Source organism: Ctenopharyngodon idella, chromosome 1 (genome assembly GCF_019924925.1).
Source record: "Ctenopharyngodon idella isolate HZGC_01 chromosome 1, HZGC01, whole genome shotgun sequence".
Taxonomy (NCBI): domain Eukaryota; kingdom Metazoa; phylum Chordata; class Actinopteri; order Cypriniformes; family Xenocyprididae; genus Ctenopharyngodon; species Ctenopharyngodon idella.
The window spans coordinates 21,732,847-21,753,248 of NC_067220.1; the positions used below are offsets into that span (position 1 = coordinate 21,732,847).

Genomic DNA, 20,402 nt, shown 5'->3' on the forward strand with positions numbered 1-20,402 from the left:
AAGACGTGACTAATAGAAGATTAATATGTTACTCTGTGACCCCTTAGCTGAATTCAAATTGCAAACTTAAAATCTGCTGGATTGTAGTGTTGCAGTAAAGTGGAGTAGATGGCATATTTTTACATTTTGGATGTATTATATGTTGAATTGTTTAAAAAAAAAAAAAAAAAAAATTACAACTGTTCCATAGAAATTTTGCATGATCAAAGTCTAGTGTGAGTGTGGCTTTAAGTAAGGGTAATGAAACAGTATTTGTTTAGCCTCATTTTAATCAGAATCATCTGCTGAGAGTAATAATCTTACAGCAGATATTCAACAGAATATCATGTATACCGTTTCTTTAATTTGGGGGGGGGAAAAATCATGTATAATTTATGTACATTTAAATATTTATCACTGCTGGACAATTATGACTTTACCTTCAAAGCTAAATAAATAAATGAATAAAACCTCACCTTCCCAGTAACAGCAGACCACACTTTGAGCGTGTTGTCATCTGAGCCGCTCACTATGCGATTTCCACAAAACTGGAGACAGGTGATGACATGGTCGTCATGGCCTTTCAACACCTGGAGATCATCAAAGGAGAGAAAGAGATGATTAATTACAAAATGAAAAGAAATGGCAGTATTTCAGTGACGTGTGAGGATGATGTGAAACTGCTGATGTGGCAAATGGCACAGCAGCTTTCAACTTGACACATATGAACAAAACCGACATTTTCATGGTCACCATGGTAACAAACGAGTCAGGTAAATAACTGCTTTTGTTGTTCTGGTGCAGCGGAAGCATATGTACATAAAAAAAAAAAAATCTTTTTTTTCTTTTCTTCTTGCACCCACTGTACCTTAAAGAGGACTTTTAAGTAGCTCTTTACAGGCTAGTGCAGGTGTTTTCTTAAACATTTCCACTCATATCTGTTCCAGGACTGAGCCCCAGGTGACAGGCTGGCTGATGAGTGTCTCTCAAACGGAATTCCAAATTAGATTTGCAACAAAGACTGAAAGCAGTAAAAATCAGTTTGAGTGCCAATTCTAAGTGATTTAATATTATGCCTTACAGTAATGAGGAACTAGAAACATGAATGTAGGAAAAAAGGGGATAGAAGCAAAACCATCCATCCATTCTCAGTAAGAATTTTTTTTATGTTTTTGAAAGAAGTCTCTTATGCTCACCAAGACTGCACTCATTTGATCATAAATACTGTAAAAACAGCAATACTGTGAAATGTTACAATTTGAAATAACCGTTTTCTATTTTAATATATTTAAAGATGTAATTTATTCTTATGGTGGCAAAGCTGAATTTTCAGACACCCTTATTCCAGTCTTCAGAGTCACATAATCAGAAATCATTCTAATATGCTGATTTGCTGCTCAAGAACCATTTTTATTGTTGAAAACCATGATACTTTTTTTTTCAGGATTAGAAAGTTCAAATGATCAGCATTTATTTAAAATAGAAATTTTTGTAACATTATACATGTCTTTACTGTCACCTTTGATAAATTTATTGCATCCTTGCAGAATAAAAGTATACATAAAAAAAAAAAAAAAAAAAAAGTACTGATGCCAAACGATTGAACGGTAGTGTTTGTATATATATACTTAAAATAATATATTTATAAAATAAAATGTAAAAATGATTTTCTATATTTAATTTTTTAATATTTTCTGTAATGTATCGATGTACACTTGTTCCCCGTGCCATTTGCAGTGCCTTTTTAGACACAGGGTCTAAACACTTGGAATCTCATTTAAAACGGGTGTATATCCAGTGAAGTCCACTTCATCAGGAATGTAGCCGTGAAGGAGGAGTGAGAATAAAAGTGAACACACACACACACACACACACACACACACACACACACACACACTACCTTAGGTGATTTGAGGTCCCCTCTCCTCCAGTTGGTGTCTATTCTGTGTTGTCTGATGTAGGCACTCTTCCAGGGACTGTGTGTAAACCCTGGCTTGATAACCTTCCTTCTCTTTATGTGCAAGGGTTCGTCAATACCTGCAAAACAGAAGTTTTGATTCAATGAATGATTCTACTATTATAACTGCATCAATCAGGCAACTATTTGATATAGGTGTGGCTGATGGAAAAATTTCCAAAGTCACAGAGTTTGTGGAGAGTGGTGAAATCACCTTCTTCTTTGCATTTTTCCCTCCAGAGCAGGTTGTCCTCGGCTAGAATGCGCCAGTAACGACACGTCTGAGCAGCCTGAAGCAGATCCTTTGGCTCCAGAAATGACAATACGTGTAAGGCCAACTACAACACAAGACAGACAAAAAGAGAGAAACATCAGGAGAGGGTGAGGAATGCGGTTAGAGAAAGGTGAGGCTACAACAGGGCTTAAGACACTATTGGGATAAAAGAGCCTTTTGAATTTCTCTCAAAAAAAAAAAAAAAAAAAAAAAAAAAAATTCTTAGTTTGGGCATTCAGCCATTTTAACCCTATTAAATGACTAGGGTCTTGATCACAGTAGTGGATTATCAAAGTACAACAGTTTTTTTCCTGTTCTCCCATTGTCAAGTGTGCTGCCATTTTGCAAAGACCTCAGTGAAGACAGAGCAGCATGTCCAAACAGTTCCACCATTCCTTATGGAATCAATCACAAAGGTTGCTGCCTGAGATTCCACAGTGTGTACAGTATTAGCCTAGAGGAGCTTTTTCCACAATCTGCTTCAATCAGGCAGACAGACACACCCTGCACTGACACAGAAGAAAAACAACCTTGATGGGGAGGAGAGCCAGGAAAGAGGGAGACAAGATGACAGGTGATGGAGAACAAGAAAGGCAAGCTGAAACAGCGACAGGAAGAAGAGAGGATGAAAGGAAGAGGGCTGCCGTTACAGACAGAAAAAGAGCAGAGAAAAGGGAGAGGGAGGGGGTGCCAAGGTAGTTTCCTCTCTATATTCTTGAACAGAGAATTGTGATCTCTCTCTGAAGAGGTGTAAGAGAGGACATGTGTCAACTAATCTCCAGCACCTACTACTTTGCTCTAAATCCACCATCAAATATCAGAGAAATAAGGTTAAATTAAAATAAAGAGAAAATCAGTGTTTTGTTTTCATTATTTTCAGTCATTCTGAGAAAAGAAAGAACTTTTCATAATACCTTAGATGAGTGATTTTGGGGTTATATTTACCTCTCTGGGCAGCAGTGAGATGAAGTCTCTTTGAAACTGTGGTTCGATCACCTGCATCATGTGTTTCACCTGCGTGGGCTCACAGCTGTCAATCAACTCATCCAGCGCAAGCAGCTTCTCTGGGCCACTCCAGCTCTGTAACACATGTCAGCACATGTAACCGAGAACATATATAGAATGTGTGCACGTTTACATTTAAAGCTTTCAGTTAGAACTGGCAATGCACCGGGTATACTGCAGCAAACTATTCCCTAAAATGGTAACTTCTGGCATGAACGGAACCAAGAAGGTTCTTGTGAGTCAAATGGAACAGACTTCATGTCTTGGGGCTGTTGGAAACTTCCCAGGGTTTGTTCTCTCCATATTAAGCGGCGGTCAACTTGATCCAGTTGAATAAAATGTTTCGCTGATCTCATGGTGTTCAGAACTTAATTCGCTCTCAGTGAGGACGTGCTGCACCAGAGAGATTGTGCCAAAGTCATTCCGCTCTGAAGCGCATCAAATGAGGGAGGAGGATTGCTCAGGGATGTTTATGATGGAAGAGGGATGTACAGAAGAGGACTATGGGGAGGTAAAGCACCGTTAATTTACTGCTGAAACGCTTCAGCTGGGGAACTCAGCATTGTTGTTGCAGGCTGGTTTATGTCTATATGTGTTTATGCAAGCACAACTGACACTTTTAACAACTCCAACTAATGAGATACAATTAAACAGTTGAGCAAAAGTCTCATTCAAATGTTCAATTGTGTCGGTTCTTTAATTGAAGCCAACTAATTCAACTAATCTTGAGATACAGGCTTCCCAAACTTTATCACTGAATTTCCATTACTTTTCAACAACATTTGTGATTTCTTAAGATTTACAAAGAGCAATTTCAGATTAATTGTAGTTATTACCATGACTTTAAGGTTAACTTTTCCAAAATAAAATATTTAAAATTCCTGTAAAGTTTTCCATGACTGTCAGAACTCCAAACATACAAAAATGACAAGGTTGCAATTCTAATTCAACTTCAACCCTGAACACACAGAACTGCCACCAAGATATATCACCACAGGCTTCCACTGTAGAATGCAGAAATGAGACATTTAATGTGAATCACGCAAGCAATACTGAAGCTGCTGACTCATAGGGATACCGAGTGTCATTTGCACCTCCAGAAATAAGCCTTACAATAACTCAGGACAGGAACCACTGACTGAGCAAACAAGCAAAATCATTTCTGAACCCACTGTGTAAATGCATAGACAGACCACAATTAAGAGGATTTTGTACAAAACTGTTGATTCTCTCCTGAGACACTATTTAATGACTTGCCTTTGACGTCATGTGCAAATTCCCAACTGCACTTTTAATAAAGGCTTTGAGTTAACGGAAATCTAGCATGACTCTCAAAATTAATTCGGAAGCAGCAAGAACATCTTAGGTGAAACTTTCAGCATTAGATGGAAGCTTCTTCATCCTTTCAGACAACACAGGTGCTATTTCATGCCAGAGCAGCTTCGTTAAGCCTGAGGACTGATCAAGCCTGTAATTATCTGTAAAGCAGAGCAAACACGGACTGAGGTGGAGCCTCCGCTTTCTGTTGAGGCTTGAATGGTTGTTTTAGTAAGATGGATATGACAAGGATGTACATAGTTACAAACTTGTAACGGCTGCATGTCCTTAAATATCTAGTTTAGGATTCTGTCAGATCTTAGTACCAGCACTAATTAATAGCGTAAAACCAGACTGCAGAAAAAGTTGTGTTTCTCAGCAGGTGTTGTCAAGGTACAGTACAGAGTCCCACAGATTTATTCATGGACATGTTTTAAGTTTAAAACATTGCCTCATTTTAGTTAAATCATGGCCACGCTGTAATAACTCATTTCCTTATTTTAATTTAGTTGAAACGCAGGGAGAAAAAAAAAGCAAGATATCATAGCCACGAATTGACAATTCATTCCCTTGACTTAACTCAAATTCCTTGGAACGAATGAATAATTCATGGGAATGAAGTTTTACATGCAAGTCATGTGCGGGGCTCAGTAGTAACATGATGCTCATAAACAAACAATCTCTAAATTTTGATTATCACATTTGAAGCCGCCATAAAATGGCCAAAATATGAACATCTGTGATTTAAATTCTTTATTAATGCTTTTTGAAATCTATGTTCACCAGCAACCATAAACAGACTACAGGTAGGCTAAGGAACCGAAATAATTGGCAGAAGAGTTGTTAATAATAATAAAAGCAATGTGTTTGTTATTATTACTAATAAATATTTTATTATAACAATAATAACAATAATAATAATAATAATAATAGTAAATGTGTATTAAACTATGGTCTCTTATATTTATTAAAAAAATGAAATACCTAGACAAGTGTGCTAGAGTGATTTTACCATAATTAAGGTTTTAGTCCCCCATTTTCTTCACACCAGCAGCGATAGTGCACCTGGTTAACTCCCTCTGGCAGGTCTTGTGAGAAAAAGACTTAAATTGTTTGGTTGAACTCACCTGAAAGGTGCGGAGCCACTCCTGCAGGCCCGTGGGGGGCTGGATGGATGTGATACGCCGTCTCTGCTGACCCTGTCCGTTGACCGCTCGCAAGCCCCCAAATGTGGTGGGAGTGGCTGGGTACGGCAGTCCTGTGGGACTGTTCAGTGAGGGTTCAGGAGAGAAGGATAAAAAGAGAGGAAAACTAATTAGACTTCAAGAGTGGGAAAAAGACAATTTAAAACACACTAAATTATAACATTTGTAAAGGGCATTCTGGTGAAGAATTTATAACTATTCACTCTGACAGGAGACATCTGTATTGTAGTAATTTAACAATGATACAGTGCAAGCCTGTAGTTTATGGAAGATGTGAAAACAAAATGGTTCACTGAATGTACTGTGGATGAAGCAACTATGAAAATCTGAGGCTTTATTTCAGAACAATGGTGTGAGGATTACGGCCAAAACCAAAGTGGTGAATGTGGACTGAATCGGTGCCAGATGAGCACTACAGTCCACTTGAGCCGCTGTTGTGGTCCAACATCGGACAACATTACCATTTACCTCGGCATGATTACATTCAACCACCTGCCCCAAACTGATTCATTCAGATGTCTGAATTCATCTTTGTTTCATTCATGGAAACCCTTTCCTGTTTCATTTCATTATTATAGAGTCCATGTAAAACTGTGCTCAAAAGCATAATGTATGCAAACTATTAACAACTGAAGCACATTCCTTTTTCCACTTGCGGTGAGAAAGGAACACTAAAAGTTGTCCCATGTCAGCAGTCCTTACTGCATTTCTATGTCTCAGGGGCCCTACACTAACACCAAAAAGACAATTCAGCACTCCTTCCTTGCATTCTGCTTATCTGTGGATACCTTCTCCGGTGCAAGAAACGAATGGATGAGAAGGAGAGCGGGAAGAGTACAGGCTAGCACATAGTGAGGTCTGTTTCATTATGGATTCATATTTAATGGGATTTGAGACCGAGATGCCAAGATGCTTCAATTACCCAGCGCGCAACTGCTGCCTGGTTGGCCATGTACTATTCTAGTATAAACCAGGAGAACACCTGCGTCTTGACAATAAGGCATGAATACTCGTCAGAGCTGACTGCTGAGCTTGGGTTTGCCAACTAAGGAACCTCTCAGGTGGTGATTCCATGTTTTGGAGTGACTGGGTGTCATTTCTGAACCATTAGCGACACCAAAATTAAGCTAGATTTGCATTTCCTATATATATATAGCTCTTGCAAGGCAGCAAAAAAGAAGTTTAAATAGCTGTGTCTATCCTAATTGTGAATTTAATTTGAAAAAGGGAATTGCGCACAAAAAGCGCTATGTTTTCATCCCATGTCTTCAAAAGAACAAAATTGTCACTTCCAATTAAATTTATGCAAAACTACTAGGGAAGACACCGTGGCCCTTTTATTATTGAAAACTTGTGATTTTAAAGTGTGCGGACATAACGCAAACATCAAGCAGATTCCTTACGTCTTATGACAGTGCGTCAGACAGTAGGAGGAAATTGTAGCCAAACATCTGAGCAAATTATTCAATGACACGTGAACTTAGGCAGTGTCACATTAAATTTTTGATGCATATCAAGGAATTTATTCAGTAAATGTGACTTTTTTTCCCCCATCTCATTTTTTTATCTTAGTGTTTAAATCCAGCATTTTTTTATGTGATATCCCAAAATTTGCATAAAAATGTGAATGAAAACTTGGCTAATTGGGGGTTTTCAAACATTAAAATATATATATACACTACCATTCAAAAGTTTTGGGATCGTAAAATCTTTTAATGTTTTGAAAGTCACTTATTCTCACCAAGGTATTTACAATTATGTTTACCAGTATTATTTGGTAGATGTGCTCACTAAAGTTTAATACAACAGGCTAAAAACATTTAGCAAATTTCAGGTAAGGTGGTGAAAGTTTTACCTTGGACAGGGCTTTTTTCCTGAAGGGAAAGATCGAACCTCGGGACCATGGTCCAACTTTCTCTTCATCTGCAACAAAGAGAATGAGGGGTGCTGGTTAGTTTGGGTTTGTAGAGGGAAAGACAATAATGACAGCATAAACAAACAACAAAGCAATTTGCAAGTAATGAGAGGCAGCATTCCTTAACCTGTTTAAAACCACATGCTACTGAGTGCCACCTGTGTTCCTTCCTTTGTTACTGAGCGAGTCTGGTTTTGTACTAGAGATTGTGTTGGGTATTGTGCTAGTTCCCTCACCACTAAATGTAGGCCAGAGGAAGGAAGGTCATGTCCACTTTATAGTGACATGGCACAGAAAAGATAAAGTCTGACAGCTGATGCTAACGCTTGTCATGTGAGTCTTCAAAGAGGTGTATGGGATAGACGTGCACACCCCTCAGAGGAGTTGGAAAGGGGGCCACATACACACAAACACACATCTGTGTGGGCGTGACAAGCTGTGCTTTCACAACAGCCTAAATTTATATGGGCTCAAAGGAAAAAAATTACTAACCCTATGCTTCACTGTCTCTTTCTATGTCACCCACCCCCTGCACAGGCTGAAATGGCCCTGGTTTTGCTGCATAGTTGGTGCCTGGCTACGGAGCATCTACTCTGGAAAAACAAGGGTTCAGTGTCCTCAACACAATGAGGTCCTAAAGCACATTTGAATAAAACTATTTTAGGAGGGTACAGAGCTGCCAGTGAATCTGTGCAGTTCACTTTCAGGAGAAGCTCAGTGATAGACTCCAAATTATGAATCATTGTGCTGTGCCAAGGGTTTGAGAGTCATTAAGGATGTGAGCAGAAATTAACAGTGATGAGTAAAGATTTTCACTACTGAAATAAGCACATACTGTACAGTTTACAACGCTGTTATGTACCATCCCAATGCTTAATAACAGGTCTGAAACTATTAAATTCATTCAGAGTGCTTACGTGTACAACAATATGCTAATAACAACGGAAAAAAGTCTGATTCAATAAACCCGGCAATGACAAAACGCATTTAAATGAGATTTTATTATTCAGAACGGATGATTCAAATAAACAATTTTCTTTTGAACTTTCTAATCTTGAAAAAAAATGTAACAGCTGTCACGTTAATATAATATTTCACAACTGTATTTACTATATTTTGATCTAATATATGCAGCCTTAAGCATAAGAGACTACTATTACTACTACTGTATGTAAAAATGATAAATGTAATCTTCAGCAAATATCAAAATGAATATTACATTTTCATACTGTATTACGAGTTGATGCCTGAAGCATTTTAAAACAATTAATTCTAGTAATTAATTTTTATATAAACAAAATATCTGCCATTGCCATCGCATGAAAAAAAATTACTTACATAATCGCTATCAGCCAAAATGGTAATATCAGTGCATTTCTATGCTTAAAACATTTGTGACATTTCATGGTGTTGAGACAACCATAGAAATTTCTGGGTTAAGATCGTCATGCTCACGGTTTACATTTTTGTAGCTAATTTATTTTAGTTTACAGTAAAACTGCCATTCATTGATCTGATATTTACGTGAAACCAATAAAACATTTGCATGATCACATTTGCTGCAACTGATCTAATGTCAGACAAGTCAGGTGTTTAATACACTTGAGGTTTGAGCTGAAGGGTGTGTCTGATAATGAAGCTCTGTCTGGATTTCTGAAGGGACCACATGCTGTGAAATTCACAGTAAATGAGGGGAAAAAAGCTGAAGTACTGCAAAAACATTCATGAAATGCAACATCAAGACCAAAATCCAGGCCCGGCGTCAGGATACGCGATTTGGGGGGAATTTATATTTCTAAAAACCCCAAAATAATTTGAAAATTAAAGTATATTGTATATTTTCAGAACACATTTCCATTTATTTATTAACCCTTTTCTAAACCAACTATTTTTGTTTTTAGTGGACAGCATGGCAAGAATCAGTTTAGACCCACCCGTAGCGGATTCCTCAGTCAGTGATCTCACCGCAAAGGTAGTCAAACAGATAGGACAGGCAGGGTGTGCGAGCAAATATGCATGAACGAAGATGATAAGATAGTAAAAGGATGGCATGACACTGAAGATGTATGAAAGTGCAACTGCTTAAGTGCCAGTGTGTGTTCGAAAGTGTTAAGACGCTCTTCGGTTACTCCATGAGAATGTGTAAACACAAAACACGCTGGGAATGCCACATTTGCTAATCACTACTAATACCTAAACCTGTCAAGCCTACTTGGTAAAAAGCACTTAACACAAAATAATGTGAAAGCATTCATTTGCTTAGTTATACATTCACTTCACTGAGTGGATTAGACTGTCGCTTTTCTCTAGGGTTCACAGCGAGAGCCATCTGATTTTAGATGAGTCACTGTGTAATCATTCTCCGTGTCTGACACCACAGAGCAAAAATGGCTTGGTCTGTGGTTAACAGGAATGCTTGTGTTCATGGAAACCGGTGCAGTCTTGGCAAATAACCTGTTTTAGTGAATAAATCCTGTGATTTATGAATGAATAACCTGGCTTTTCATTTTGGCAATTATTTAGGAACGGTCATGACTGCATATGTAGCTGAACTTCTTGCATTTTAGACTATAAGTTTCACAAATGTGACCCTAACAATCATAAAAAATTATGGAACAGAAACTAAGAGAATGTCAGGAACTGAGCATCATGAAGGTTATCATTTAAGGGATTGCATGATATATTTTCACATTCTAAGACCATCAAACATCTCGAAAGAGTTTTGTCTTTATAAACAAACAATTAACAAGATTGCTGGGAGCACCCGTCAGCGTCACTGCAGTTTACTCGTTCTGATCAGAGGACACTCTGAAAACTGCAGTGACTGCAAGCTTCTGATAAGCTCTCCGATTTAAAACATTCATTTCACTCAAATTTAAAATCATAAAGTGTGCGCTTTGTGCCAGATGTGGCTCGGTTTCCTCCGTCAAAAGCAATGACACAGTGACCCAATCACTGTAGGGTGGTCTGATGCCGCCAGCCAGTGGAGGATACACACCCTTCAACAGGCAGCGCAGAAGATGATGCTTTACCACACTGACACGACTCCCTTACAAAATCATTCACATATCACAACACCGAAGTGACTGTACGTTACATATCAACATGGCTACAATAACAGTAAAGCAGTCCAAGTAGGGTTTCTGCTGCATATCAGGCTACATAACTGCAAAGCACAAAATATTACCAACAGGTTTACTGTTACTGAATGGTGCAGGAAGAAATACGATAGCATCATACTCATTTGAACTATCAAATAAGAGTCAGTTAAGCATCAAAAAGCGGTTAACTCTTATATAAGATCCAATAAATCAGATTTACAAGTAAATAAGGCTAAGGAGGATGCAGCGCTCCTTAAGATGTAGTATAGGGGATGGATAGATATGTATGATGTAGGGAGCGCAGGTGCAGTATGTTTGTGTTAGGATGGGCAGATGGTGAAGAAACATAGTGATGGAGCCTATGTTCTTCAAACCCACCCCATAATCAAGTGCATCACATCCATTTCTATGTATGAGCCTCTTGAAAAGGAGACTTAAACTATAGGTTCAAGTGAATGAATATCACAGAAGGTGATTCTCTATGTCAGCTGGAGATTTTTCCGCAGTGGCCGTAAGAACAGTCGCATATTTCACCGACGCACCCTTAAAGACGAGCGCCGATATACCCGTGTACGCGGTCAGAGCGCGACGCGACAAACCCGAACGCTGACATTATAATCAACGAAGCTGTGTACATTGCACGCGCGCGCATCGTATTTGAATATTACACATCGCGCTGTACGAATCGACATCACGCGCTTGCAGTGTACACCACTTCTCTGATTTATAATGGGAGCGTTCCTGTCGCGTCGCGTCAGCGTTGATGGGGTATTAAAGCGAGCCCCTTGAAAGAAGGCGGATGGCCGTTATCGATATAAAAGCCGCAGTGCATCCAACACAAATATCGGCGTTTACTCACTTTATAGAAGATCATCTTTAAAGTGCCGTAGAAACCCATGGTGATGGTGATGACGATAATCCGGCTGTGATTCACTGAGAGTCGATGAAGAATTTATGGAAATATATCTGCGCGATAAGGGCTCTATTAATCCCGGATAGATCCGACAGGGACATACTCATCCACGGACGGATGCATATGAAGCCGAAAGGAAGAATCCAACGACCCGCCCGTCTGTCTCTTTGACCGTCCTCTGAGCGGACTGACTGAGCGAGCAGAAGGAGAGAGACAGGAGGGGAGGGGAGAGAGAGAAAGCGAGAGAGAGAGAGAGAGAAAGAGAGAGACCCTTCCCTGTTCAGAACCTCCCCTCTTCCTGACATCCAGTACAAAAACCTGGACTTTACATTACTCTTTATTAATTACCTAAATAAGGTTTGGTTTGAGAGTCTATATAAAACGCATAGGACTACCATATATTTTTATTTATTAAACATTAATATAAATATATATTTCTTATTTTAAAATTACATCAATTTTTAATGACAGAAAAAAACATTAAAGGATACACCAGGTTTAATACTGGGATGGAGAGGGGAAAAAAATAAGCCATTTGATCAGGACCTCATCAAAATGAAGGGAGTTTGGAATAACTTTGAAGTGGGCTATGCTGCCTTATATTATCCCATCTTACAATGCTGCTTCTGAAATTACCATACATTAAATATTCATTTAAATTAAAATTATTTTATTACACAGTAACAGGAGACCGCAGAGTTGTCATTCTCATTCTCAGCTTTGCATCAGCATTCTGATCAACTTTGTTGTTTATTTTGTGATAATGACTGGCTGGCGGTACATTATTCTGCTTATTACACGGCTGCTTACAGAAATAGACATAAAATATTGATTTGAGCTGAAATTCATTTATTAACTTGCTTGAGAGAGACAGCAGAGAGACGGCAATGTAGGAAACAGATTTCCCAAATGAGTGGTCAGTTAAAATAGCATTGCCCTGGACAACTGTCATTATTTATAATATGACATTTGCTACAATTGACAAACTAGATTCAAGTATTAAAGAGAGCCCTGTAATAAATTGTATTATGTTATTAACAAAACAAAAATGGACAGAAATGAATTGCTGGCTCTCAGGAGGATACACTGGTTATACGCAGGGATCAGATGACAGGTTTTCTGCAGATGAGGAAGTGAATGATGCAGCTCAGTGAACTGGGCTGTACATAAAGCCAGAGGACGAAAGGGGAAGAGCCTGAGATTATATTCAACCGAAACTGGGTGGTGCACGCCTTCCACTTGTTGCGGATCCTGAGCCCACCCCTCAGCCGCTGAAGACGATTGGCGGCCCCTCCTCTTGTTATTTCCGTCAGACTGAGCAGGTGGTATTTGGCACTCGGGGTGGTTTTGTGTGGACTGCATGATTAAAGATCGCCCAAGCGTATACAGACACACAAAGGTTGTTAAAAAAATTCGACCTTAAATAGGTTTCAAATAATATCTACACTAAACTACACAGGTGTGCAGAGTTTAGTGTGCAGAGGAGCAAAAACCACAACCAGAACAAATAGGTCATGCAAATAAACTGATAACTCTGTCAAAAGCAAGCAGCAAACTAGTAAAGAAGATTTGGTAATACTTTACAGTAAGGTTCCATTTGTTAACTACATTAGTTCACATAAACAATAAAAAAAATACTTCTAAAGCTTATATTATATATAAGCTTAATGTTAATTTCACCATTTACTAATACATTATTAAAATCAAAAGTGGTATCTGTAAATATTTAATGGACCTTAGCTAAAATGAACTGACAATTAATTAACTAACTTTAACAAAGATTAACACATACTATAACAGATGTATTGCTCATTTTTAGTTATTAATGATAGTTATTGTAATAACAAACTAACTTTAACTTATAAAAACATATTGTAGTGTTACCTACAAACAACCATGTGAGAAAAAAGGGTTCTCTAAAAATCAGATACCTGGTTGTGGTGCTCTTCTGTTTAGGTTTCAAGATAATTCTGAACAATTCAAACAAAAGATAAAAGAGGTGACAAAGAGGTGACTGCTTGTTGTCTGTTTTGTTCCTGTGACTCACTGAACAAGCCGAGACATGTCCCACAGACACCTCACTGATGCCTATACTGAACCACCCTGACTGCTTAACAGACAGCCATGAGAAATACTTAGTGTTCTTTAGCACTTAAAATTACATTTTCATGACACAAACTCAGATTTCAAACTGAAAACATTCACTGAAGCTTAAAGGGTTAGTTCACCCAAAAATGAAAATTGTCATTTATTATGTCATTTGATTAAATCCGAATCAGTGGTTCAGAGCACCGAAGTCACATGATTTCAGCAGTTTGATACGCGATCCGAAACACTGATTTGAAACAAAAGATTTGTGAAGCTTCGAAGCAGTGTTTTGAAATTGGCCATCACTAGATATTGTTGAAAAGTCGTTTTTTTTTTTTTTTTGGCATACAAAAAGTATTCTCGCAACCACTGTACTCGCATGAACTGTTTTAAATATGTCTTTAGTACCCCTATGGATCTTGAGAGGTTCAGTGACTTTGCTGGCAATAGAGGCCTCACTGAGCCATCGGATTTCATCAAAAATATCTTAATTTGTGTTCCGAAGATGAATGAAAGACTTACAGGTTTGGAACGTCATGAGGGTGAGTAATAAATGACATTATTTTCATTTTTGGGTGAACTAACCCTTTATCAGCACAAACAACCCAAAGTTTCTGTGTTGTGGCTTTTGTTCACAGGTAGCAGGCCATGTCTTCCATCTATCAGCACTGGAGCTCAGAACAGTCATGTTGAACCAATCAGTGGTTGCCATGCTTCAACCCCAACCATTTCATTACACTTCCACAAAAAGGGTTCAGATCAAACAAGCCGGCAAGTGTGATGAAGCCAGACTAAACAAATCTCAAGGGACTGTGGTTGGTGTTACAATGCTCATTAAAGCCTAATCAAGGCAAATGGAGAGAGGAAAAAAAAAAAAAAAAAAAAAAAAAAAAAGAGGGAATGTATCAAGGAAGTGTTAGCAAATGTAATCTCTGCCATTTGCCTGACATTAATTACAAAGGAAACAGCACAGGATTAATAGGGCATCTACTTGTGAAACAATCAGCATGGCATCAAGTACCTTCAATTGACTGCCAAGGGCTAGGTGCTCCAAATAACACCAAACTGAGTTAAGGCTACAAGCAACCATTTTGTTAGTTGAGCTAGCAGATTTAACAACCACTTTCGAATCAACATCCTAATCTGCCCCATTGAGACTGATTCTCAGAGAAATCCATTTAGAGTATAACCCTGTTGCCTCATCCAGATAATGAAAGTGCAGGTATATGAAATTGTATTAATGAATTTTATTTACAACGTGTGCGGTTGTTCAGCATTGCAAGCAGTGAGAATATGCTTGAAAAGAAGGTAAGTACTGGGAAACAAACCTTGTGGGTTTAGACTTATTGCAAAAAATGCAGGTCCCTTCCTTTGTTTGTTCTCCTTGCACTTAAAAATACAAATAATATAGAGTTAATCTTTTCAGGTGCAGTGATACTGTTGTGCAGGGGGAGTTACTGCGACCCAGTGTTAGGGACAAAATTGCACCTGTCAAAAGTTTCCAAGCAATTTGTTGATGAATTGCTAGGAAAAAACTCTTCATCTTACACAAGTTCCAATGAATCTGTGTCCTGAAGCCAATGAAACTCGCCGTTACGGCAATAACCTTGGCAACAAAGTCCACTAAATGGAGAAAAAAAAAATGTATTAAGATAAACTTGGTGACACTTATCTCTGTCCTTCATAAATGGCAAACATTGTATTTTGTTGGAATTAACCTGAGATACAGGTGTGATGATGACACATTTCACGGCTGTTAGAACATCACCATGGCAATCCTAAACAAACTGGAGTGTGTATGTATGTTGGGGGGTTGGGGGTCACGGGACTGGGAGTTTGTGTGTATAAAGCTCTTTCTCTTGCCTTCGCAGACAAAAACCCTCTTAAACTTTACACAGCAGATAGGAATGCATGGCATGTGAGAAGGTCCTGCCCGTGTCTTTTGAAGAGACTCTGACCCCCTCCGCATTCACAGTGGAAAATTAACCGAGTCCATGGTGAGAGGCTTTCCCTGACATGCAGCCGCAAAAAAACAGGTGCTTTCCTGGGAAAACTTGGGTTGTAAAGCCCATTTTGTTATCTCCCAATTTCATGGATTTTAGAATAATATATAGATATGCTTAAAGCAACAAGACCTGCCAGACACATGATAGATGGCCCACAACAATGTTATTTTTTTTTTTTTTAGTGAAGCAGCACTACAGGTTCCAAGAAAAAGTTAATTTCTTAAGACTCTATCACAAATCAAGCAGGCAAAATGCCAAGAACAGGCTGCAAACAGGAGGACAGCTTGTAAAAATGTGGATGCTAAAACAGCTAGTACATTTGATAGAGAGGACCCTTGAAAATCCTCAGTTTGTTAAAATATTAGATTATTTGAAATTTGATCAATTTAAAATATGACATGGGAGTTTAGGATGTAAAAATGTCAACCAACATGAACACAAAGATTACTTTAAGAACTCTAAGAACTTGGCACATTCATTTTAAACTAGATTTTTCATTTAATAAAAAAATCATTTTCTTTCATACTTTCATTCAGTCACTGACCCTGAATCATTTAAAAGTAAATGAAAAATCATGAAAATTTAAATGTCAGTGTTAAGAAACTTGAAATAAAACTTTAAAGCATCAAAGCATTCCTAAACATTATTTAGACATTTTGTACTATTTTTCCCTTATAGAAAAGAAAATGGAGGACAGGCAGTGTCCTCCCCGTGAATGGGCAACCGGTGCAAAGCGAGCAAACGCACATTCCAATCGGCCAGATGACATCGAGGTTAATGAATTCGCCTGCGGACTGCCGCATCCTACGAAGCACAATGACACCATCTGCTCCTGACCCGGGCATTTAGCCTCCAACTTGACAATAAGACCCTGATCCATCACGTTTGATTGGGTCATGACGAATGACGTTCAGGCAGCATCACACATGGGTGGGTGAATGATGAGATGGAATGATACACAGAGACAACGTAGGGTCACTGTCCAATTTAGGGATTGGATAAACAACAATGCTGAGTAAATTAAATCAGATGTGTGCAAAGCACAGAAGAGTAGAGGGAAGTGACATCTGTGATTTTAGGAAAAATCAGTTAACCTGAGATGGAGATGTAAACGCAAATGCAATGTAACAAATATTACAAAATATTCTCTAAATAAGATCCAGAAACTGAAACTTCTTACATTTTTAAAATGATTACAATCAAAATGAATATAAATGGGCCTCTTAACTCTTCAATTCCTTTATGAGAGATGGGACAATATTATCATGGTCTAATGCACAGGTTTTTCCTCAATTAGCAGAGTGCCATTTAGTATAACATGTACACCCTACATAGGCAGAATCAATTACGTTTATGGGGTCATACATGCAAATATATTATTTGCTTCAAGAACTAAAATATACAAGCATATATGTTCACTGACCTTTGCGCTAACCTTATCTTGCAATATAACGGTCATAAATTCTTTGCAAACATACTGACTCAAATGTGGTTAATCATGCAATAAAATCTAAATAGAGACTGTTGTTTGTTAGCAACAGAAAAGGGAAGGCATTTTCTGCTAAGCTCCAAAGAGTTGTTCCATATCTACCATCAAGAACAGAACTTTAAAGTCTTAAGGCCAAAAAAAAGAAGGGAGCTTGTGGTCAATCCTTTTAAAACATCAGGAAAGAGGGCTACAAAAAAAATCCAGGTGTTGTTTTCCTATATGGGGACTGTAATTTTACTCTGCATGTAGTTGTAATGTTGGGTAATTAGTGGGGACAGTGGCTACAACTTTATTTTTCCAGCTGTTTGTGAAGTGAAGCTCTCCATGATTTCAGTAATAGTAACTGTTACCGACTGGTCACAGACTGGTTTGTCAACATTCTTTAGGACAGAGAAAGGAGCCTAAGGCATTGCCTTACACAGCGATAGATTTTGATTCTAGAGCAGGGGTGTGCAATCCAGCTCCTGGAAAGCCTCTATCCTGCAGAGTTTAGCTCAAATCCTAATTAAACACATCTGAATGAACTAATAAGAACCTTCAGGATCACTAGAAACTTCCAAGCAAACTTGTTGGGGCATGTTGGAGCTAAACTCTGCAGGACACTGGCCCTCCAGGAGCAGGATTGGACACCCTGTTCTAGAGAACCTCAATGTGACAAAACTGAGGTGCTGACCTTATAGTAATTCAGTGAGTAGATATGATAAGTTAACCCCTCCCCTGATAGCTTGAAGTGAACCATAACAGGAGGGCAGCAGTCAGTCCTGCACAACATGAAAGAACAAACTGTTAAAAGCTCCACTTTTGACCCTCTGTGTTGCAGTGAAAGACAGGATTCTTCAAAGGTGCAGTGACCTTTAACATAGCAGATTCCCACAGAAAGTCTTTGCCCTGATCTGGTTTCATATGATTTTCAGGCCACTCAAAGTGTGTTAAATGTAGGTAACGTGAGAAAAGAGATGTGAAGAGCAACCGGCAATGTCATCTGGAAACACTATGAAAGTGTAACCTTTTTCCTTTTTGAATGAAGTTTGAAGACCAAATTGTATTACTTACCCTACTCTGAAACTAAGTCAAGGATGTAAAACTTCTACATCTAAATCAATTTCCAAAGACAGGGAGGCAAGTCTCTTGAAGTCAACACAATTAGTGAAGAAATGTCAATGCTTGACAGGGAAACGCCACAAAATGAATAAAGTTTGTATGATGTTTTTTTCTAAAGACAGTTGCCTAGGGTCTGCTCAGAGCATGTGCATATGGATTTGTAAACCAATGCATTCTAGTGCCACTGCAATTGTTGATATTCTGGCTGAAGATTTTCTTCCCACTTTGATGAGTCACATGATGCAGATAGTGCAGACAAGTCTGGATAACATCTCTGACCATCTTCCTTATTAAAAAAAAGTCTCATTAAAAGCTGACCTTTCATGGACTATTTGATTTTGTGGTGACACACTTGAGAAGTGATGTTTTTTTTTTTTAATCCGTGGCTGCAACTGTGTTTGTGTGTGTGTAAATGAGAAAGTAGTGGGCTATGGAAGGTCAACTAACACTGTAGATGATGATGATTACCACTAACAGATAAAAATAGACCCAGATTACAGTCCTGGAGCTCCACTAACAATGTTTTGTACTCTCATGAATGCATTTAAAACTGAAGAAAGGAGACATGAAGTCTGTGGGGTGAGAGGCCGCTGTGGTCTTGAAACCTCTGTGTGAACCAAACAGCTCCGCGCTCACAGCTAAAGGAAAAAATAAATACCCCCTATAGCAGCTACAAGTTCTAACCACTATCCTACAGATTTCCAGCTCTCTCTATGAAGATGATGAATATTATGGAAGAAGGTGAAATATCGTTCTGTTAGCACATTCCCTTTTACTTCCTTTGCACTTTGTCTTCTCTAAGGAAACTCTTTTGATGGATTAGGTGTATCCAGAGTTGGAATTACCTGAGAGTTTGAAAAGTGGAAAAATTGATGAACCAAAGGTCTGGAGAAGCTAGAACTTCAGGAAAGTAATCTCAGGATCTAAAAGTAAACAGCCTGTGCTCTATGCTGCACGTTTTAACGTGATATATGGCCTCCACAGGTGAGTCAGAGATGCTCTCATGTGGAAGGAATGCAGGTGGAACATCTTGGCAGAACAAGTGTACAACACTTGCTAAAGATGTTGGCCCAGTCATTTACAGGGAAATCATCCCTTTGTGAGATTTATTAAGTAGTCATTAAGTACACGTAAGTACACTTTCATCCACAGTGACTGTACAAATTTACAGGTACAGCCGTCCTGGTGATATCAAGAACCTTAAGGGTGCAACAGTGATGGTTCATTGGTGATTGTTTTTTTGTTGTCTTGAATTAGCAATGTTTCAATTACCAACCCTGAGCTCATCTTAGGTAAAAGCCATGGTACGCTGTGCAAAATCAAAAGACGTTTATACAAGATTGTACGATACACATTGCAGCCAAGACTTTAGTCGTAATCGTCAAATTGACAGAACATAGCAGCAGTCACACTTCACAACTGACATGAAAAATAATTGTCAGGGTGAAACTGAGGTAAACTGACATTCAAATATATGTTTTGAGATGTGTGTACCTCATGCAGTAAGTGTTTAATCTTAACGTAGACGTTTAGCTTGAACCACGTGAACCTGCTTTACTCTACAGGGCATGTTCAGTCTTGTTGCAGCTGTCATTAGGTGTTTCCTCTCACACCAGCTCCTGTTCCAGACACTCCAGTCGGGCTGGTATAATACATAGTTTTCAGCGCTGAGGGAGGATCTTAACCATGTGGTTAAACCACAATTGCAGCTCCTTCATATCCATGTATGCTGATGCTGATTCTGAACCAGTTTCACCTCTTCAAACCTTACTCCTCCACAAGAAAAAAAGCACCAAAGCTGATCAGACATCAGTGTCAAACTTTAACCATGAGCTGCTTTTTACAAGAACAATGGCTTTTGAAATGAAGAATGGAAAAATACCTGTAAAAATCGATCATAACTAAATGTACTGCTGGTTGCTGTCTTCCAGAAAAGAAAAGAAAAAACACCACCTTGGCAAAGAAAAATGGTTCTTGACTTTTGTTTTGGATGGTGTGTCAGTTGAAGCGAGATGATGTAACTCAACAGCAACGCTGGCCTGTCTCGGATGT

The 20,402-nt window shown here is 38.6% G+C and overlaps 1 protein-coding gene across 4 annotated transcripts in view; it reads right to left on the reverse strand.

The window, feature by feature from the left end:
• The window catches only part of fbxw7 (F-box and WD repeat domain containing 7), a 169,430-nt gene that overhangs the window by 18,935 nt on the left and 130,093 nt on the right, over positions 1-20,402 (reverse strand). For 3 of the 4 annotated variants that reach the window (XM_051893948.1, XM_051893939.1, XM_051893965.1), the window contains 6 exons: positions 7,593-7,660; positions 5,660-5,798; positions 3,156-3,290; positions 2,151-2,274; positions 1,880-2,016; positions 456-569 (listed from right to left, as the gene is read on the reverse strand). In XM_051893948.1, coding sequence (XP_051749908.1) covers positions 456-569; positions 1,880-2,016; positions 2,151-2,274; positions 3,156-3,290; positions 5,660-5,798; positions 7,593-7,660 — 717 coding nt within the window. Of the gene's footprint in view, positions 1-455; positions 570-1,879; positions 2,017-2,150; positions 2,275-3,155; positions 3,291-5,659; positions 5,799-7,592; positions 7,661-11,612; positions 11,869-20,402 lie in introns of those variants that run through there. The other variant, XM_051893957.1, reaches the window with a different exon arrangement.